The sequence below is a fragment of the Panulirus ornatus genome, chromosome 2, assembly GCF_036320965.1.
Source record: "Panulirus ornatus isolate Po-2019 chromosome 2, ASM3632096v1, whole genome shotgun sequence".
Taxonomy (NCBI): domain Eukaryota; kingdom Metazoa; phylum Arthropoda; class Malacostraca; order Decapoda; family Palinuridae; genus Panulirus; species Panulirus ornatus.
Window position 1 is genome coordinate 92,672,169 of NC_092225.1, and position 15,028 is coordinate 92,687,196.

Below are 15,028 nucleotides of genomic sequence, written 5' to 3' on the forward strand. Positions count from 1 at the left end.
AGACATTAAAGGCCGAGGTATTCCTTGGGAAAAAAAAAAAATCTTAATGTATATTTCTCGTTACACATACCGTTGAGTACGGTAACTCGATATACAAGTTATGCCATTAATAAAGTGCCATTAATCCTAGCGGGTAAACTGGTGTTCCCACAGCACCCGGTGTACGGGGAAAGACCAAGTCTGCTGCGACAGAGACGAAAGTATTCCCTCCCGAAGGCCCGTCTCTCCTCCGCCAGACCAGACGCAGCCATCATTGCCGCCCCCACCCCGACACGAGACGCCGACCTCCACCACCACCACCCAGCCCTCGCCTCCAGCCCCGGATGATACAGGTAGAGCTACCATGGGGCCTTCGTCTCCCCTTCCCATAAACTAACGTACATGAGGTATCAACCAGTTGTCACGGGGGGGGGGGATCATTATTATCCCTCCCTACGTGGACGAGTTGTCCCTCCGCTTATCATACTGACACATGGAATCTTACTGTAACTTCCCAGTGGCTGAAGTGTTCATAGGACTATGTTGTTCTTTCATTGGTGAGGAAAATATGCCCTAAAACATCCCCCTCCCCCTTCTATTTTGTGAAATTCGTGTGTCATTCACTGGCTTACAATGCTGTTTACCCTAGCATCTCCGATCGTCAGCGTTCCTCATATTCTGTCGTGTGTCTCAAGTGAGGTAAATCGATCCAGACTCTGCTCTCCACCTCAGTCACGATCTCCCCAAGTCTTGATCATCGGTCTCTCCTGCGGCAGGAGAACCCTGCGCTACGATCGGCACCAGGGAAGGCACTTGCGTCCCCTACTCCACCTGCCTGACGAAGCTGGATGAGCCAGTGAGGCTACTGACGATCGAACAGTTCCTCCATAACTACGGCTGTGGCGCTAACAGGTGAGGGTCAGCTTCACTACTGGTTCTCGGTCGCACGCGTGTGTGTGTGTGTGTGTGTGTGTGTGTGTGTGTGTGTGTGTGTGTAGCGTTGCTGAAGATGAACCACGCGAGGGTCCGCCTCGTTTCAAAGCCTGGGCTGGACAGTTCGGCCCACAACCAACATACTGAGAATGTATGTGAGAAGTCCGTGGAAAAGGGCATACAGCAGCCTGTACCGTGTCGGGTAGTTAAAGACACTAGGGGTGTAGTAGTGTGGACCATCGCTGAGGGGTGAGTAGGACCCAAGCTTAGAACAGTGTCAAGAAAGGTTCACAGCGAAAGGTGGACCCATGATTAGGCTAGGTTATAAAGGCAGGAAAAATGATGTGGACTAATACCAAGGACGGAGAGGTGCTAGGAATAGACCTTAGCTAAGGACGATATCGTGCCGAAGATAGATAGGTCTCTGCCAAGGACTGACAATGGACAAGTGTTCAGGGTACAACCAGTGTTAAGAGTAAAGCACTACCATGGCTGGACGCTGGGAAGTATATATATATAGAAGTTTAAGAAACTATGTCATGGAGGGAACAGTTGGAAGAGATGGGGCCCCACGAGTGGAAAACTACTGCTCCATATTGTTGACATGGATAATTACAAAGAGCTAATGACATACAAGCAACGGTGTATATGTGTACATGTCGGTGTTATTATACTCCAACTGCATGACAGAGTGGCAAATGTATAGGGAGTTTTGGTCGAGATGGTGTGCAAAGTGAGAGGCAGGGAAAGTGGTTTGGAGAGAAGAGGCAGTGAAAGCCTTGCGGAAGATGAAAACCGGCAAGACGGCGGGTACACCATCAGGCCTGGATTGCTGGGAGTACAGTCTTGTCAAAGAATCTCTCACTCTAGAGGAGTCTATTATTTCCCATCTACTGGAAGCAGCGCAGCCTTGGAACTACAGGAGCTCCTGGAAAAAGGTCGCTGGACTAAGTAATGGACTCCTTCCAGAAAAAGATTCTTGGGTAATTATATATATATATATATATATATATATATACTCCACTTTCACTTGTGTCTCGCGTTCTTTATAGTTATTTTGGCTTTCATAATAATACTTTATTTCCAGGAAACACGTTTAAAAACAAAAACCTCTCATGTCCTGAAGATTCTCTCTCTCTCTCTCTCTCTCTCTCTCTCTCTCTCTCTCTCTCTCTCTCTCTCTCTCTCTCTCAACAGCGGGTCTCCTGCGCAAGCCCACTACTAAAAACTTCCTTTCGTTCACTTCCTTTGACTTCGCGTGTCCAGATATACACACACACTCCCTGTAGGCCTCCGGAATGGGTCACCTCCCCCACCCTCAGATTACGTTGACCCCGTCTGCACACACGTCCTCACCTGCTGGTCTACGTTGCAGGGAAGGTGTGGCGAGAGTGTGCTGTCCCGTGTAGCCGGGACGAACCCACGTCCTCACCCGTGTGTGTGTGGTGGGGTGGATACACAAGAACCTTCCCTGGAGGACGTCCATCCTCCGCTGTATATGCTTATCTACAGAACCAACACCATCTACGTCATGTCGTCTTTTTTTACAGTCGCTGGAAACGTCAAAACCAGAGGCTGAGAGTTCTTGGCTCGTCTGCCAAACGTAACAAGGGGCAGGGGGGGGGGGAAATAATTGGTCTTCGAACAAGTATGGTGCACTGTTGAGGTGTTGGACCAGCCCAGTCGTGGACGTGGACCGACAACATGGCCCGGGTACAGAGGAGTGGGACCCGGGCCATGTTGTTGGCGAGGGTGAGGTGGGTATAGAGGGAAACAGGGGCTAGCATTATGGCACGAGACTAGTGGGACGGAGGGGAACTGGACCGACATGGTGTGGTACAGAGGAGGGGTGAACGTCATCACAAACCAGGGTGGGAGGAGACAGGAGGAGTTGGAGGCAGCCATGAAGCCGTGACACGGAGGGATCCGTGTCCTGGCTGAGGGGCAACTGGCTAACGTATTGGTATCCGGGTATGGAAGTCAGCATGTGTGTCTGCCCACCAGGGTACAGACAGTCACCGCGCCCTAGACAACCTGTTGGGCTGGGGAGTCCCTCATTTTGCAGTTTTAATTCCCACAGGTGCGTAGGGTGATCCTTTTTTCTGACCGTGTGATCCACCCCATGAGGCTGGGAGCGGAATGGAAAGAATCTAATTTACACCAGTCATTCAAACACATACAAGTAAACATGGTGAAGTATTCACAGAATGGACGCATAAAGATACTTCATTTTCTTCTGTTTTCATCGCTCCACATAGCTAAGTAAAAATGGTCAGGGTGATACCTCAAAGAACAGTAAAAAAACTATTACACCCTACCAACATAGCCTGCCCGCTGGGATCCCTCGTCCCCTTGTTGCAGCTGGGCACCACAGATGCATCAAACCCATTCTGAGCTTGTGCAGTCAACCTAGTGGAGAGCCTCAACTCAGCCATTGAGAATATCATCAACAATAATCAGCGCACTGTAAATCAACCTTCCACACGTGTATTTGTGTATAAACTGTCTGTTAAACCCATCTTAATAAATCATTTTCTATGCTTCTAGTTATTTGGTATATTTTCAGCCTTTGGCTACAGCTAATTCAGTATAAACCATGACTACAGTTAAGTCAGCATACCTTGGCTCTAGAGAATACAGTAAACGTTAATTACAGCTAATGCTTACAACCTTGGCTACAGCTAATAAAGTAAACCTTGCCTACAGCAATTTCAGTAAACCCTGCTTACAGCAAATTAACCATGACTACACAGAATCTAAAATAAAAAGTTTATATTATAAGACATTTACATACGAGTTTACAATATGACCTCCAGTAGGATAAACAAACCTTTTAAAGTGCTGGGCCAGGGGGTCATGTCATCCCACTTGTGTCCAAGACCGAAATGGCAAGTGTGTGTGTGTGTGTGTGTGTGTGTGTGTGTGTGTGTGTGTGTGTGTGTGTGTGTGTGTGCGGTTCATGGTCGCTGCTCAGGCTCAGCGGAGTGTACCCGGTCCTTAAGAAAATCAACAATGGATCCAGTCCTTCCCCTATACCTCATTTTAGAACTAAAAGCTCTGAAGATGAATGAGGGACGGTGGGGTGTGTACACTGTACAAGTTCTGTCGTGCGATCTCTATTCTCAGGATGAGGGGGACAAGTCGTTCCCAAAGACACGGAAAAAGAAAGTAAAAAAAAAACTTGTTTACAGTTGAAAGTACTATCGCGGCATCTCCGCCATGTGATGATCACATCCACTTGGCAAACTAATGCGTAGAGAGGTTAAACCAGCGCGAACTAAACGTCAGTCACTCTAGCAACGCGGCGGCTTGCGGAAGCACGGACGGCCTACCGTAAATAAGAGCCAGGCGTGAGCATCCGTGGATCACGCCCGAATCCTTAGCCAAGTATGTGTTACATCCTCGAGCTCTTCTTGGCCTTAACGTTAAATCCTAAAGGTCAATAACACATTTTTATACGGGAATGGAGAGCCCGGAGACGGATAACAAACAAATGGCCCTCGGCAGCAGACAGGATTAGTCTTGTGACACAGTAAGAACTGCGGAGGGAAAGAATGAGGTAAAATATGTTAGATGGAAACTGGATGAGAGCGAATGAGGCCATCGTCTGTTCCTAATGCCTCCTAGCTAACACAGGAAACGGCGAACAAGTATCATTTATATTATATATTATATATATATATATATATATATATATATATATATATATATATATATATTCTTTGCTTTCAAATCATTCGCCATTTCCCGCATTAGCGAGGTAGCGTTCAGAACAGAGGACTGGGCCTTTAAGGGAATATCCTCACCTGGCCCCCTTCTCTGTTCCTTCTTTTGGAAAAATTAAAAAAAAAAATAGAGGGGGGGATATCCAGCCCCCCGCTCCCTCCCCTTTTAGTCGCCTTCTACGACACGCAGGGAATACGTGGGAAGTATTCTTTCTCCCCTATCCCCAGGGATAGTGACATTCTCTAACGGCTGCCAATATATATATATATATATATATATATATATATATATATATATATATATATATATATATGATAGAGTTGATAGAGATGCTCTGTGGAGGGTGTTGGGAATATATGGTGTGGGAGGCAAGTTGTTAGAAGCGGTGAAAAGTTTTTATCGAGGATGTAAGGCATGTGTACGTGTAGGAAGAGAGGAAAGTGATTGGTTCTCAGTGAATGTAGGTTTGCGGCAGGGGTGTGTGATGTCTCCATGGTTGTTTAATTTGTTTATGGATGGGGTTGTTAGGGAGGTGAATGCAAGAGTTTTGGAAAGAGGGGCAAGTATGAAGTCTGTTGGGGATGAGAGAGCTTGGGAAGTGAGTCAGTTGTTGTTCGCTGATGATACAGCGCTGGTGGCTGATTCATGTGAGAAACTGCAGAAGCTGGTGACTGAGTTTGGTAAAGTGTGTGAAAGAAGAAAGTTAAGAGTAAATGTGAATAAGAGCAAGGTTATTAAGTACAGTAGGGTTGAGGGTCAAGTCAATTGGGAGGTGAGTTTGAATGGAGAAAAACTGGAGGAAGTGAAGTGTTTTAGATATCTGGGAGTGGATCTGGCAGCGGATGGAACCATGGAAGCGGAAGTGGATCATAGGGTGGGGGAGGGGGCGAAAATTCTGGGAGCCTTGAAGAATGTGTGGAAGTCGAGAACATTATCTCGGAAAGCAAAAATGGGTATGTTTGAAGGAATAGTGGTTCCAACAATGTTGTATGGTTGCGAGGCGTGGGCTATGGATGGAGTGGTGCGCAGGAGGATGGATGTGCTGGAAATGAGATGTTTGAGGACAATGTGTGGTGTGAGGTGGTTTGATCGAGTGAGTAACGTAAGGGTAAGAGAGATGTGTGGAAATAAAAAGAGCGTGGTTGAGAGAGCAGAAGAGGGTGTTTTGAAATGGTTTGGGCACATGGAGAGAATGAGTGAGGAAAGATTGACCAAGAGGATATATGTGTCGGAGGTGGAGGGAACGAGGAGAAGAGGGAGACCAAATTGGAGGTGGAAAGATGGAGTGAAAAAGATTTTGTGTGATCGGGGCCTGAACATGCAGGAGGGTGAAAGGAGGGCAAGGAATAGAGTGAATTGGAGCGATGTGGTATACCGGGGTTGACGTGCTGTCAGTGGAGTGAATCAAGGCATGTGAAGCGTCTGGGGTAAACCATGGAAAGCTGTGTAGGTATGTATATTTGCGTGTGTGGACGTATGTATATACATGTGTATGGGGGGGGGTTGGGCCATTTCTTTCGTCTGTTTCCTTGCGCTACCTCGCAAACGCGGGAGACAGCGACAAAGTATAATAAATATAAATAGATATATATATATCATCTGGTAAATATCAGAACAAGCAGTTATACGGATCAGGAAACATTTGACAAGTTGTTCACATCCTACATTAGGTCAAAATTAGAATATGATTCCGTAGGGTAGCTGTTCCCGTTCCTGACCGTGACGCATTCATAGGTCACCAGGTTCCAGCTCAATAGTTCGAATCCCGTACTTGGTTTACAGATTAAGGTTACTGACCAAGAGTCAGTAACATCATAACCGACGTCAAGCCCACATGGGTTCGAATCCTAAGCTCGGCAGTGATAATAACACTAACACTACTAGCACAAAACAACAAAGATATGAAACTAGAGCCAAATAAGAGCAAATACACAGTGGGAGAGAAGACTAAAAAAAAAAAAAAAACATCGCCTAAACTAAAACTTGAAAAAGAAAAAAACTTTTTTACCACAACGTCAGGTCAATGAGACCCCTTTACGGACCAAAGGTTCACAAATTAAGATGTCACGAAAAATAGACTAAAGACCAAACCTTTAAACCTTATCATATCGTAGACAATGAATATAAATGATGAAAAAAATCTCAAACAAGGAACTCACAAAACTACCAAACAAGATGTCACATACAAAGACTACGAGGAACCAAAGACCAGCAACCTCGCAGACCAAAGACACAGAAAACCACACCCGGTGTTGCCAAGACTATAAAAAAAAAAAAAAACTACTAAACAAGCAAACTGTGAACTCAGCGACATGAATCCAGACTGAACATCTACAGACAGAAATACGTCTCTGTTGACTCGAGGTCTCACAACGTCGTTCTATGCTAACGCTAAACCTTATATAAGTTCTTATTCACACAGTACGTTCTAGCTGAGAACAAAATACATCTTTTTTTTTATCTGAATCATCCTGAAAAGCTCATCCAAAATTCCTCGTCAATAAACAACACAAAAAAAATAGAATCGTGATTAAAAACAATTCAAAATGTATATCTTCTACAAAATACATAAAGCACATAACTATTTAGCTATATTGTATATAGACGTCTAAATTAAAGCATTTAGAAAGACACGAGTTTGAGTAATACAGAAACAACGCCCACTTGCAACTTGGGTCTTCAAGGCTCGTTCGGTGATTCACCGCCAGCGCCAAACCTAACCCATACTGGACAATGTGATTCTGTAACTGCCAAAATACACTTCGGTACATGTACATACGGCAAGTCGCGATAAAAAAAAAAACTCCGAAATAGTTCAAATGACATCACCCAATGAAAAACAAGGACACTATATATACATACATCAGCAAATGTACCAAAATCAATTATTTCATAACACAAGTCTTACAGTTTCGGTAGTTCTGTAATCATAATTTACTGATAGTAACATCCTTAAAGACATTCTCACACCATATACAAAATCTGCCATCCCCTGAGCTACATAAACATCTAATCATGCGCAGTGCAAGTACATGCTGTAATTACATGTCATGTGTAGTGTACGTAAACCTTCTTTGCATCATTTAATGTTAACAATACGCTCATTGTCAGTACATACAGTGAGTGCATGTTCCACCTGTATCATTGACCGTGTATATTTCTACAACCGTTAACGACTCTACACTGCTTTGTATATTGTTTCATGTATACGTTCATCCTCAGTATATATATATATATATATATATATATATATATATATATATATATATACATATATATATATATATATATATATATATATATATATATATATATATAATGTGATTGTGTATATAAATGTAACTTTCAAACGCTTCTTCACTTGTCCCTGTATTACTGTCATTGTTAATGAATTAATCCGTATGACTTATAGTTTTGTATTCCACAGACGTTACTACGCATGTTAGCATCTCACAGACGTTACTACGCATGTCAGCATCTCTTACTATCCTGTAATAATTAATCAAATATTTCATCCTAAATCTCCCTTTATCCTGGACGTAAAGTACCATTTAGGGTCCTTGGGACCCACTTGTCACCCATCCTACGCTCTAGACTTGCCTAACCGAAATGTATATATTTCTAAAATCAAAATGTTGACAAAATTTCCAAGAAAAAAAAAAACCTGCTTACCTCGTCAAGCTTCATCCAAAATCCTAGACTGATTTCTTCAAACCAAACAGATAAACACAAATAATGTTTGGCCGCCACTTGCTTGCTACCTCCTCCTCTTAACGACTGTTTGTGATTCCACTAAATACCTGCACACCTGATGTAGCTACTTCAGTTCTCGGGTAGGATGATGCTTCAGGGTTTACAGGCCATAGTCACTACTACGTCAACACTTTTCACAACACAAATAGGAAACAACATTGTCCGAAATATGGGGAAAAACGTGAGCACAAGCACAGACGTACAGGAAAACCGTTACCTGTGAACACTCTGGGTATAAAGGAAATAAAACTGGGCCGAAGACAATGCATTTAGGAAGTGCAACTACTTATAACGAGTGTTTCCCAAATTGTGAGACGTTGACACTAACGCCATCTTCTCGCTAATCTAGTAACTTGTAAGAGAGAACTTTTAGGACACACTCTCCTAATCAGTGTGTAATACACCACAAACAACGTTTCACCAAGAATTATGTTTTTTTATGATGCCTCCAGGATGTTTTAATTTTGTACATTGTTTGTACGAATATGTATGTGTAAGACTTTTAACAGATATTATAGCCAGTGACATGGAATCTTTCGAATCGACGGAACTTCAGATGTTTGTGAGCTAATCTACCTTTTCTGCAGACAACAGCTCTTCCTCATACGTAAATTCATGTCATGATAAGAGCTGCCATCTTTCTTGGAACTATCAGTACAAAATAACAGCAGAGTAGACAAGTGCATAACATCGGATTGTTGTGGGCTACTGGTCTGTTAAGCTGCCATCTAAAATTAATACCAAATACTGTTTTCATGCTAGATTATCATCATACCAATCTAGGAAAATAATATCCTAAAGATTTCCCTTGGTTGGATGGATATGCCAGCCACCAACAATGCTAATGACGAGAATGAAAGTCAGGAATCAATGAACCCAAAACTAAACTTAAATAGAAAACTTCTTAAGCATGTTTGTGTATGAAACCACTGCGAAATCAAGAGTGCAGAGCTTAGAATATTACCCACACACTCAGGCCCCACGTCAGTTCTGGACCTACCGATATTATTTACGACGTAAATATCACCGACATAGCGATATGTAAACACGAGGATTCAAGGAACAACCCAGTGTACCACTGTACCTGTAGAATCTTGGCACTCATGAAAAGGTTAATATTAAGTATATAATCTGAAGGATAACATCCTTAGGCAAAGTTATCATAGTCATAATCAGTGTGGCAATGCATGGGTACCTTACATTCACACCAACATATGGGTAACTTATTAACAGAGTTACGGCTTTCACTTCTCGTTAAATATTCATCAATTCTACATTGAAGTGGTACTGGGACACGTCACTCCTCATATATCTATGAAATTCCAGTTATCAGTCGTGGTAAACTCTCCTTTCATCCTTGTAATTCTTAGAGAATTATCTTCTCATTCGAGTCGAGATCCCTTGTTCCCCCCGTGCACATACTGAGCAATATCCCGGTCGGTGGAGGACCTGCAGGAGGAGTTGACCACAAACCAAGAGTGGAGGTCGTGGTACACCTTCGTGGTGGTGTCGGTATGGAGGCGTTCACACAGGCGGCACCAGGGCACCGCCGTCGACCCCCATCCCACCACCACCTGTTGTCGCTGCTTCCACCTGCGGGAGGAGTATGGTCGACCATGTGAACGGAGAGTAAGAGCATTGATTTAATTTGGTGCTGAGAGGAGACAGTACCTGGAGGAAAAGAAATATGTCTTTTGGTCTTTATATCTAGATTACTAAAGGCAAATATAAGCTGGTTAATCCTCTTCTTCCCTCAGTCAGGGAAGACGATAGTCAAATATATCGTCTGTCATCAGCTTTTATATTCCTTTATGTCAGTAGAACATGCAGGACTGACAGCCAGCCCAGGGCAGTGCCCCAGCCACTGTAGAAAAGACGTGAGGACCTACATACATGCTCGAAGTCTACTGAAAATTTTTCACTGTCGATATATTGTGCTCACGGTTGTCAAGTGTTGTGCGGTCCCTGCTCCTCGTACTGATATGGTGGTGGTCTGCGTGGAAAAACCTCTTGGCAAATCCTTCAGGAGCTTCTATGTCTCGTGGAAGTTAAAAGGAATACCCTGGGCAGTCCTAAATCTTCTAAGTAAATTGTTTTTAATCAACGGCTTACGAGGAAACTCCGTCTAGCCTAGTCTAGCTATTCGGTGCTTTTGAGTTCTTTATAGCATATTACATGTGATCCTACGAGTGTGGGTGAAAACTACGAATAAGAGGTGGAACAGTCTCAGAAAAGATATATAAGTTTCTGCTGCTGCAGCTGGACGTTTTATTTGTTACAACGACTAAGTTATTATGGGTGTTTTAAGAGTGTGAATGGAGAGAGTTGAACGGTGACCTGATGTTTTAAGAGTAGGCGTTAGTTGGACCCGAGTTGATAGGAACGATTTTGCGTTAAATGAAAATGAGGTCAATATCATATCGAATATGAATCTATTTAAAAGGTGAAAAGATAAAATTGTGTTGTACTTCCTTTATGTAAAGCATGTGTAAGGTATATCATGTTATCTATTATCTGATTCAGTCGACACTAAACTAATGTTCTCTCTGCCTTGGATTTCCTTATAGGTCCACGTCATGAGTATGCCTTACAAATCAAAATCTCTGTCACAAAGAACCGCTCACTTGGCTAAAGTACTTACTGGAAGTACTCCATGTAGGCAGTGTGGTTTGCGTCCAGGTAGAGGAGGTATTGGGCCAGGTCGTGGACGCTGGGGAAGCTGAGGGCGTCGATGTACGAGTGAGGTGGCGCCTGGCTTGTGTAGTTCCCCATACCCCATACTACTGGCACCACGTAGTACCTGCACATCAGGAACCTTCTCAAGGAACCAGTAACACGGAACATAATTAGTCTTTCTTCCACCTGATTTAGGACTTTCTTTGTCCAAGTATATGTCGACAAAAATGTTTGTGATTGTGGGTAACGGACACACATACCAGCGATTACATGGAGGTAAGCTTATGTGGTTCCTAGTAATAATAGATATTGAGGGTGACGGTTTGTCATTCCCCAGATGATCAAGAGACCTCATTCATACATCGACACGAGACGAGAAAATGAGATGTTTTTCTCTAATAAAACAAATTAAGAATGGTTGACACATGGAACAGTATTCATCGATATTTTCAGAAACTCCTTTAAGGCACGATTATGAACGACATATGTAAGTGACTCGGTGATTAGAATCATAGAAGGAACACAGTAATGAATTAAGTGCTCACTAGGATGTGTTCAAACCTGCTTGCACATCTTGTATGATTTACAATGGAGCCATGAATTGAATCTAGGGTGTTATAAAGTTATAATGAGAACTTCATTAAGGGAGTTCCTGGAGATTATATCAATTGTCATGCAGATTTTCTGTACAATCCACCTTCCTTTACAGCTGGAGATATATACTGAGAGTACAAATGGACAGATAAAGGTTAATCAGTTCTACTAATGCACAATACACGTGAAGTGCGTCTGTCTGAAAACGGCAATTTGTTAGGTGATTCGGCTATTTTGCCGAAGCAGTAATTCTTACCACTCTTGATTCGGGTTAGTACGAAATCTTGCTTAATCTGTTTATACAACCTGTCTGGCTTTGAATATGCTGTTCATTTGTTGATGATACACAGCCAACTAACTTTAAGAACTACACAGACAATGCTAAACTAATACCTTACAAGGAAAAGCCAAAGTTAAAAACATCCAAGTTAAACCATAGACTATCACCATCCTACACATACTCCAGGACACTGAAGAACTTCTCCGTAATGTAATCCCGGCAGAGGGAGTTCTCGAAGGCCAGGTAAAACTTGTAGTTCTTCTGTAGCATGTCGTAACAGCGAGTCTGATGGGAACGGGCGCAGCTGAGCGGACCACACCTCCCGTAGATGTCCACAGGCAGGTACTGGTGCAGGGTCCTGGCTAGGCTGTGCAACGAAAACGGTAACAAGTGAGGATGGGCCACATGATTGTGGAATAGGATATTGTGAATGTAAGCTAATATCGTCAATGGACTTGGTAAATGTATGTAGATTTAAAAGATAAAGTGATATAGCGGTGAAATGTGGCTTAACTTTACCTGACGAGCCTAACCTGTTTTTATTGTTCCTGGCATGCTTTTTGCACTCAACACGTCCTGGTATTTTAATCCTGTAATTCCTAGTTTGCTGAGTAAATCATTAATCTCTAGTCACTACTGAATATTTCAAAATTAATAATATTACATAACAAATAAAGAGCCTCCGTGATGTGAATGTCGGCGATATTGAAATCTAATCACTGGGTCCAGCCAGTATAGCCTTCCTCATTGAATACAGTAAAGAGATCAGTCCAGGAAAATGTTCACCTTAACCTAACCTAAGCTGTCCTAACTTAACCTAATCTAACCTAAGTTGTCCTAACTTAACCTAACCTAACGTAAGGCCGAGAGTGAGATGGTTATGGGTGAGTTTTAAAGGTTGAGGTGAACATTGGCTTGAACTGTTGTCTTTGCCCATTGTACTGTGTGGCGACCATCCTCTAGGGCGCCGCGTCGGTGGCACTTCGGGCCTTGTTGTGTTAAGGTGTCCCTGAGGTGAGAACTGACCTCTCCCTCCCGCTGGAAGACGCACAGTTGGAGACGAACCAGGCCACTAATTTTGTCTTGTTGCCCACCAGGCCGGCGACGTCCACACTCGGCTCCTGGTGACGGGTCGTCACAAAGCCGTACCTGTAATGACCGATTTGTATTTATGTACTATTTATCGAACACTAAAACGATAAGTTATCCCAATGTTTTGTACAAAAGCAACTTCTAAGAGCAAAACCTTTTTGTGTACTATACAAAGGTTTAAAGTGTACTTTTACATACTCAAACCCTGGAATTTTCTTTATATGTATATATATATATATATATATATATATATATATATATATATATATATATATATATATATATATATATATGCAACTTCAAAGTATAAATATGGTCTTGATGTTTAAAAGACTATAAACATCACGGCCTGATCTAACCTCTTGACCATTTTCTTCTGTCATGAAAGTACAATCACAAATATGATAATGATGAAGAAGGAGACAGTAGCCACGAAGGTGATTAAATAACGATGAATGTGTAATGTAAATGACCGTACCCCGCGGCAGCAGTCAGCGAGACTCACGGACTGGGGAAGTCAGAGTCCAAGCGGTAGGTGAAGGTCCAGTTGAAGAGTCCATGGTATGATTCCAGGTCCCCAAACAGGTGTTGGGGTGACTCCATCATCCAGAACACATAGCGAGTGTGGGGCCACCTGAGGAAAGACGTAATATCGGATCATTTGAGGTTAAAGATAGGTTACTAAAGTGGCAAATGAGGTCAGGATAAGCCACACTGGATGTAACAAACGAGCAGTGAATATCATTTTGACATGTTGGTTGAGCGATGGAAAGCTACATGGCCATGTCATTCTAGAGACATGGGTTTGAATTGGGAAGGGTCTGGAGGAACATTTGAATCAAATTACAAACGTTTCTTCTCAAAGGAAAACGGACAGAATCCACAATACGGTGAGACGTCTACATTATAGTAACAGCAGTTGCATATAGTCCCTACCATTACCTTCACAACCATAAGCTTAGGCTCTCATATTAGACGAGGAACAATGCAAGCAATTAACGAAGATTTATAGGGCTAATTGACAGTTAAAAATTCAAGAGAAGGGACTCTAGGGCTGTAAATTCCTCTCGCCATATTGTTCAAATAGGTAATTAACAATAAGTAATAATCAATGACCTGATGTGTGCAATAATATTCTTATCGTACTGCAGGTAGGAGGCAAAAGGTGCCGGGAGAGAGAAACACTTGTACACGACTCTTCGAACTGTTAAACCATCATTTCACTCACTTATTATGACTCGATTACTCGTATACTAGCATATGATTCCCTTCCTAACCTCATACAACCTACCTGTGGTCCGGCAGCGTCTTATCCTTGGCCCTGAAGTGCCAGACGAGAGCATCCAGCTGGTCGAGCGGGTATCGGTTACGGACGGCGGTGGTGAGGCAGGTGTTGACACGACAGCCGGCGCGTACAAATGGCTGTCGTCCCAGCCCGAACCCATAGTGAGGCTTCCCATACCACTGTGGTGCAGACAGTGATATAACTTTACCACTGCGGTGCAGGCAGACATAACTGTGCCACTGTGGTGCAGGCAGATATAACCATTCCACTGTGATGTGGAAGATTGTCCTAGCTCTACCACAGTAGGTCACACATCATTATCACTTAGACTCAGGCATTACTAAATGTATCCCCCATAGCTAGTTTATCAATCTCCACCTGCATTCCTAAGATAAACATGTTTCCTTGTCTCCGTTCTGGACACCACCCATCTCTCCAATGTAGCACAGAGCCGTTGATGTCCGAAACGTAACTTCTAACATTGATCACCTAATTTTAAGCTGTCTTGGACTTGTGACAGACATATTATATCACTGCACATCTTGACCTGTGATTGTGACTGACTTCCTGAGTGCTCTGAGAACCCTCTGAAACGAGTAATGGGCATATATATATATATATATATATATATATATATATATATATATATATATATATATATATATATATATATATATATATATACACACACACACACACACACACGTAAA

General features: G+C 42.8%; 2 protein-coding genes across 5 annotated transcripts in view; one reads left to right on the plus strand and one right to left on the minus strand.

The window, feature by feature from the left end:
* Window positions 1-3,456, plus strand: part of LOC139758370 (uncharacterized) — a 9,517-nt gene extending 6,061 nt beyond the window's left edge. For 3 of the 4 annotated variants that reach the window (XR_011714813.1, XR_011714808.1, XR_011714812.1), the window contains 3 exons: window positions 154-332; window positions 629-891; window positions 2,288-3,456. Coding sequence is in view for 1 of the 4 variants with exons in the window: in XM_071679685.1 (XP_071535786.1) it covers window positions 154-332; window positions 756-891; window positions 2,288-2,321 (349 nt within the window). In the remaining 3 variants the exon portion in view is untranslated. The remainder of the gene's footprint in view (window positions 1-153; window positions 333-628; window positions 892-2,287) is intronic. The other variant, XM_071679685.1, reaches the window with a different exon arrangement.
* A 4,521-nt stretch (window positions 3,457-7,977) lies between these two features.
* On the minus strand, window positions 7,978-14,717 carry LOC139752389 (alpha-(1,3)-fucosyltransferase C-like). The gene is made up of 7 exons (XM_071668309.1): window positions 14,697-14,717; window positions 14,325-14,497; window positions 13,539-13,667; window positions 12,968-13,090; window positions 12,123-12,308; window positions 11,033-11,191; window positions 7,978-9,984 (listed from the first exon to the last, which is right to left on the minus strand). Exons 1-7 carry the CDS (start codon window positions 14,715-14,717, stop codon window positions 9,774-9,776), a joined length of 1,002 nt encoding a protein of 333 aa, XP_071524410.1. The 3' UTR covers window positions 7,978-9,773.
* Between the last annotated feature and the right edge of the window lie 311 nt (window positions 14,718-15,028).

Coding starts and splice junctions, on each gene's coding strand:
- LOC139752389 (XM_071668309.1), bottom strand. CDS start 14,717: ATGTTTATCTTAGGAATGCAG. Junction 14,498..14,696: donor TGTTTATCTTAGGAATGCAG/GTGGAGATTGAT, acceptor TCTGCACCACAG/TGGTATGGGAAGCCTCACTA. Junction 9,985..11,032: donor GCCTACATGGAGTACTTCCA/GTAAGTACTTTA, acceptor CTCCTCCCGCAG/GTGGAAGCAGCGACAACAGG.